Below are 6,867 nucleotides of genomic sequence, written 5' to 3' on the forward strand. Positions count from 1 at the left end.
TAGCTCCTAAGTTTAGAAGCTGCTTTATTTTGTGGCCTGGAAGACAATGCGACTACTTTCGCCATCTGGCGAAGGCTAGCGACACACATTGCTATCGATCTGTAGGCTCCAAAACAGGGGCGCTCGCTGTTTGCGCGAGCTGGCAAATTCTTGGAGGCCAGGATCGATTCAAGTTGCTGCTTTTAGTTCCCTCCGCGAGGCGCCTCTATATACCCGTGTCTGGGCAAGCCTTCTGCTTGCGTTTCACTGCTTTTTTTTTTTTTTTTTCACGAGTGGTTGTGATTTCGTCAAGAAGTTTAGTTGCAAATTGAAATGCAGGCGTAAGAAAACTACGTATGTTGCATTCAACCGCGTTTGCAGTCGGTTCTTCGCCGATGACAGCCAACTACTAAAACAAAATATGAACTTCAACGCGTAGTGAATGCAGAGCTCCGTAAGAGCAGCGAGCGAGCGTGAAACGGTTGATTGGCTCGGTCAGTCACTTGGCGCAACCCACTCTGGAGAATAATGAATCGGGTGCGTAATAATTGCACCGGTGATATATAACCATAATTGTGAAGGAAATTGAAACAAAAATTACGAAATTGTTAATTGCGTTCAAAGCGTAAATGTTACACGATGAATATCAGCAGTGTTGGCTCACAATGGTCGAAAAAAAAACGAAAATATTTTTTAAACAGCGGTATGAGTAAAATTACGAGTTTCAGTTTTTAAAATCTGAATTTTCGCCTTACCCTGCCTTTGTCTGCTTAATGTTCCCATTTACATTAACCACCGGCTTCTTGGCCCCATAGTGGGTAGGAGCCAGTACTACGTAACAGGCGAGCAACTACCATTGCACTCTTCTTCACAACGGGGCCGTAGGAGTTTTTGTTTGTTGCTTTTTTGTTTGTTTGTTTGTTTGTTTGAGTTCGATTTCTTCTCTCGTTTTGTTTCAGCTTTAGTACACACCGATTTCTACGCCACTCTTGATAAGCTAACAATTTTCTGTTTCCCACAATTTTCACTCTCCTCTCCCGGAGCGCATTCTTCAGTTCGCCAGTCCCACCAACATCGTCAGCAGCATCTCCCCTCCTCCCCATTCTTATTTCCTCCTCTACGGGAGCGGCGTGAAGCGAACACGATGGCTACGAGTGCCGCGACCATCGATTACGCGCCGCAGCCGCCGCCGCCACAGCTGTTCCCGTGCAAGCCGCGGGACCCGCCAGCCAAGCTTCGGCGATTCGAAGATGCACCGGCCTTCCTGCGTCAGAACCCGTTCATCCGCCGGGGTTACCGGGTCCTCTACACCCCTCGGCAGTGCCTGCGAAGCGTTTTCCAGTGGAACAACGAGACGCTCAACATTTGGACGCACCTGGTGGGAATCTTCTTCTTCTTCGGCGTGCTCGTGCGAGACGTCCGGTACCGTCTCCAAGAGGTCAAGGCTACCTTTGCCGACTCGGTTGTCGTTGTGGCCGTCGTGTGCGCCTATATGACCACCCTGACGCTGTCCGTTCTGTACCACACGTTCAACTGCCACTCCAAGGAGGCCTACTACAGGCTGCTGCGCTACGACCTGGCCGGCGTCGGGCTCAGTCTGAGCTCGACCGTCGCGTCGGGCGTCGTGATGGCCTTCTGGGAGCACGCCTTCTTCATGTACCTGTACGTGACCCTGGAGACTCTCCTCCTGGTCGTCGTCGTCGCCACGCAGGACTGCGACAACACTCGGGTCCTCTGCAGCCTGGCCGCTTTCGGGCTAGTGCCCACGGTCCACTGGCTCTACCTGGCGCCGCCCTGGATGTGGTCGGTGATGCCTCGAGTGGCGCTCATCTTCGTGTACGCGGCCTTCGCGTACTTGATCCTGGCGGGCCGCTTTCCAGAGAGACTGGTGCCCGGCCGCTGCGACTACCTCGGGGCGAGCCACCAGATATGGCACGTGCTCGTGCTCCTCATGACCTACTGGTGGCACGAGACGGCGTTCCAGTTCATACGATGCCGGAATGGCATGTGCCGATCGTGAGGCACTTCGCGCCTAGCGTTTCCTTTTCTCGTTCAAACGTGCATTGACACCGTTATCATCCGCATATACGAGGAACAAATCGTGGTACGCTTACGTGCGGCTTGCCTCGTGCACGTATCCGTACTGCATGAAATTACTGGCCAGAGCGTTAATGGAACTCTGCGCAAGCTGTCACGTCGCGTCACTCCTGAATTCGTTTTGTCCTTGCCGTCCAGAACGTTATAGCTCAATAGATGTGGCTCCGGTGAACGAGGGTTTCGCAAAATTTATGAACTTTAGAAAATCGTGCTGTATATAATAAAGTTTTACAGTGATATACAAGTAAATTGTACTATATATAATGAAGTTTTACAGTGATGTAGAAAGAAGAGGAATTGTACTTCGCTTGCTCCGATAACCCAGTTTTGTGATGCCGCCCGAAACGGTGCTCGCTGTGTTCGCTTTCGTGAAAGCACATAGGCGCTGTCTACGTTGAAGTTGCATGTTTTCAGTTTTTTCGCAAGAAATGCGAAAGAAAGCATGTGAATGTGTCATGGACGTATACAGATGTTACACAAGACACATACGTTTCTTGCATTGAATAGACTGGCTTGTCTATTCAATGCAAGAGACGTGTGTGTGTGTCGTGCGTAACACCTATAGACACCTCCATACGCAAGGAGTAGAGAAGTGAAAGCGTGTTGAATAGCGAACGAGGCGGTCAGATTGTACTCATTGAATGAAAGTGAAGTCAAAGAAAAGCGAGTAATATAGAAAGAGCTGCTCTAGACAGAGCTGCCAAAGCTGTGGCACGACACAGCTGTTGCAGAAGTTGTGTACATGTGCGTCGCGGGTCGCAAGCGTTTCGGACAATTCATTGTGGCCATGCTTCGCCACTATATGACAAAAACGAAGACAGGCGTGGTGCTCCTAGAGTCGTTTCGACGAAAGACCGAACTCTTCGCTTGTGACAACATAGTTCACACACGCTTCGGCTGGAATTTATCATTACTGGAACTTCGCGAGGCCTCGCCGGCGGCGTCGTCAACGAAACTGCTGCAAAAAAATAAATAAAAGAAGTTCGTCGAAGGCCACTTGATTCTGAAGTCAAACCCGCCACGGTGGTCTATAGTGGTTATGCAGCTCGACTGCTGACCCAAAGGTCGCGATATCGAACCCCGGCCGCGGTGGCCGCATTTCGATGGAGCCGAAATGCTAGAGACGCGTGTACTTAGGTTTAGGTGCACGTCGAAGAACGCCACATGGTCAGAATTTCCGGAGTCTTTCACTACGGCGTCTCTCACAATCATTTCGTGGTTTTTGGGCGTAAAACGCCACCAAATATCATTATCCTCAAATCAACGGAAGTGTGTCCATCGGCGTATCAAAACCCACATGACCTCGATGTCACATGAAGTCACAAAGAGCCAACATATCTGACGTCATCATGACGTCATGTAATGACGTACTCATGACATAGTCGCTTGGTCATAGGTGGGCCGATCTCGGAGGCCGTGCAGCACCGCGTGGGGTGAAGAAAGCTTCAGGAGGGAGAGGGGGGAAGCATCGACGTTATAGTATGAGGAGAAAAATAAAAAAGTATAAAATGGCTGCCGTCTTCGAGTCGTCTTTGGCGAATGCACAAGGGTCCTTGCGACTTTTTTTCTGGCTGAATTCAACCACCGCATTTGATCGCGTACTGCGATCGCTGATTTGGATTGGCTAGTGGCGGAAATTGTTGGCGAATTACACTGTCAAATGAAGGCTAGTGTGGGTTGCCAATATTGCTATATGATGGTTCGCGATTGCATGTGATGGCCAAATGATGACAAGTGTTGACTAATGGGACCTAACGTTCTTTAACTGGACAACGCTAACATGAGGTAAGCGTTAGATCGCCTGCCAAAGGTACCTCTTTCCACGATATCCCAACTAACACGTTTGATTTATTACGAACACGCATTTAACTACGTATAAAACTCGCCTTCACCGATTCTCCCCTGTGTTACCCTTGTGAATCTGACTTCCATAGATCGCAAGCTTGTTAAGGGCATCGTGAATCGCCTTTAGAAGGAAGGAAGGAAACAGAAAAAGGAGAAGGCAGGAAGGTTAACCAGAAACACTTCCGCTTGGCTACCCTACACTGGGGGGTCTGGGAAGGGGAAGAGAGAAAGACAAGAAATAGAGAGGAGGAAAGAGAAAAAAGAGAGAGAGAGAAGAGATGCAGTGCATTCACTACAGCGTGCGGGATTGCACCACAAGTCAGAGGCGTTCGCAAAATCACCTTTAGAATGGCGAGAAAAACGTATACACACGATTGCAAGTTTATGCATGCGATTCCCGTAAGGATTGTTGCCCGCGTCTCCTGGCGCCTGTCGGGGGAAGAATAAATTATAACCAAATGACTCAAACTAATCATTTGGTATGGAAATCGAAACAAATGGTATTTTGCCATCTTCAACAGCACCGCATTTTCAAGGGAAGATCAAAAAGACTATCCGAACTTGTCCTTTGGCTCGCAGGGATATTCAAGACGGACTCGGATTACGTAGGCATGCGGAAAATACGTGTAACGTCCGGACACACATACGAGTTTAAATTGAGATGAGCTTAGCGTGCTACAAGGCCAGAGCGAAATGGAGTTGTTTACTTATATTTGAGATTTATTATATTATGCGGGGTTAGAATAGTCTATTAATTTATAACGTTTATTGTTGTTTGAAATAATAAAGTAAAATTTAACTCTGAGTCACACATGCGCTTTTTAAGTGGTTAATCTTTAGCCAAGTGGCTTATTCCATGCCCAAGTGTTGAATTCTGAGCCGGCGTGCCTTGTGCACCGCTGATAATATTATTTCGGAAAAATATGACGCGTGATTTCTGTGCAAGACTTTTCATGAGCAATGCGTGTCCTGTTTATATATATATATATATATATATATATATATATATATATATATATATATATATATATTCTTCGCATGCTTCTTCGCTCTGCCAGTCGTTGGCTACACCTTTACTTAAAAATTAATAAAATGGTAAATATGCGCCAACTCCTGCAACATACGCTCTTTTGAGCAAATGCGAGACTGTACAAACATTATTCGCAATTTTCTTTAAAACGTTCACATACCTCTTTGGTATTCAGTATACAATGGATGAGTAATTTTTGCACGACCTTTTTTATCGAACAAGACGTCGTACAACACATGATGCTGCGCTCCAGTTTCGGAGGCTACGCAACAGGCTACAAGAGACAAGATTTGTCTATGTACGAGGAACACTAGTTGCTTTAAAAGCTTAGCACACATAGGTAAAAATATACAGCGCATATATATATATATCGGTCTCCTTCAAGCAGATCAACTTTCAGGAGTTGAATTGGTATGCCATCGTGGGCCGGCTTCTTCGTAGTTTAATAACGCAAACCTATGCGCAGAGTCACGACGCAAGAGACAAGACGCGCGGAGACGGTAATCTTGGTGACCAGTTTCACGCGCGTCGTGGTTTGCAGAGTTCGTCGCCAGATGGCGAGAGGTTGCCAGTATTTCTAAGAACCGTGCATGTTGACGTTGTTGCGTAGCGCATGCACGCTGGTTTCTTAAGTGCTTGCTTTTTTGCGGTAAATTAAAGCTTGGACCGGGACAATTTAACTATTTCATCAGAGCCTCGGCGGTTGCGGCGGTCACATTTCGATGTATTCAAGATGCTAGAGGCCCGTGTACTGCACGGCGACAGTGCACGTTAAGGGAGTACCAGGTGGTCGAAATGATCCGAAGCCCGCCACTATGGCGTCACAGTCTGAGTCGCTCTGACAGATTAAACCGCATAACCCAACCATCCAATAATTACACTCCAATGCTACGTCAAATACTAAAGGCGAATAGCCTTTAGTAACGAACAGGAGAACGTCACAAGGCACCGTGTATAACACATGTCACTTCACGCTTAATGTACCGCCTGTTATTTCTGTCTGATCAACCAATCCGCCTTGGGTACATGCGCAGACGCATTGTGAGACAGGCGGATTAATATGCCATCAGTTTTATTAGCCTTCTCCCAATAGGTTACATCACGACAGCCGGCCTTCGGTGACGTTTTTCAGCGTAGGCGGGCGCACGAGGGGGGCGGGGGGTTGAGGGGCGCCCCACCCCCTAGTCATCAAAAGAGCGGCGCCAAGTCCGCCCCGTACACTTACTGAGTGGGACCTGTTCTGTCATTGCTTAATGTACAGAGTTATGGTGACACAGTTTTTTTTTTTTTTACTATGATGGCAGCCGATGGCCCCTGATGTTGCGTTCTACGAATTGTTTACTTCGAACTTTTACTCCTGGAAAGCAGGGGACCGTCGTGAGATGCACGTCGTCGCTTCGTTTTCATTGTTTGCATCCATTGAAAAGCTTGTTTTATTTTGTAATCGGCTACTGGGGCGGGGGGCAGTGCGGTGTAACCTGTCTCTACACCCCCCATAATGGACCCTGCGCTCGCCTCTGTTTTTCAGCACTACTTTCCAGCAGCATTGAGACTCATAGGCGTGCGCAAGGTTCTCTAATAGGGGAGTGCTTGTGGGAGACATTACAATGTTCGCCACCTGTGGACTTGAAGGAAAGCTGAAGAGGTTTTAGAATTCGATAAAACTTAGGGGTTACCAAGGACCGACATTTATTGTCGAGGATGTCGTAATTTTTTTCCGCGGTTGTTGCAGCAGGAGCTTTAGAATACGCGAAAGAAAAGTTTGTATTGCTCCGACCACGCGAGCGTGCCGAAAGTGTGGGCGCGGAAACCTACGTCATGTTCGGTTCCTTTGGCGGAGCCGTGCTGCACTCCGACGGAAGGTTCCCGCCGCTCACTGGTCCGAACTATGAGAGCGTTGTTTATGTGTCGAAGGC

General features: G+C 48.0%; 1 protein-coding gene across 1 annotated transcript; it reads left to right on the forward strand.

Moving 5' to 3' along the window:
* The first annotated feature begins 1,117 nt into the window (after window positions 1–1,117).
* On the forward strand, window positions 1,118–2,455 carry LOC119374047 (progestin and adipoQ receptor family member 3). The gene has a single exon (XM_037644111.2). The coding sequence runs from the start codon at window positions 1,124–1,126 to the stop codon at window positions 1,997–1,999; it is 876 nt and encodes a 291-aa protein (XP_037500039.1). The 5' UTR covers window positions 1,118–1,123; the 3' UTR covers window positions 2,000–2,455.
* The last annotated feature ends 4,412 nt before the right edge of the window (window positions 2,456–6,867 follow it).

This window comes from Rhipicephalus sanguineus, chromosome 11, assembly GCF_013339695.2.
Source record: "Rhipicephalus sanguineus isolate Rsan-2018 chromosome 11, BIME_Rsan_1.4, whole genome shotgun sequence".
Lineage (NCBI taxonomy): Eukaryota > Metazoa > Arthropoda > Arachnida > Ixodida > Ixodidae > Rhipicephalus > Rhipicephalus sanguineus.

Coding starts and splice junctions, on each gene's coding strand:
- LOC119374047 (XM_037644111.2), top strand. CDS start 1,124: ATGGCTACGAGTGCCGCGACCATCGATTACGCGCCGCAGCCGCCGCCG.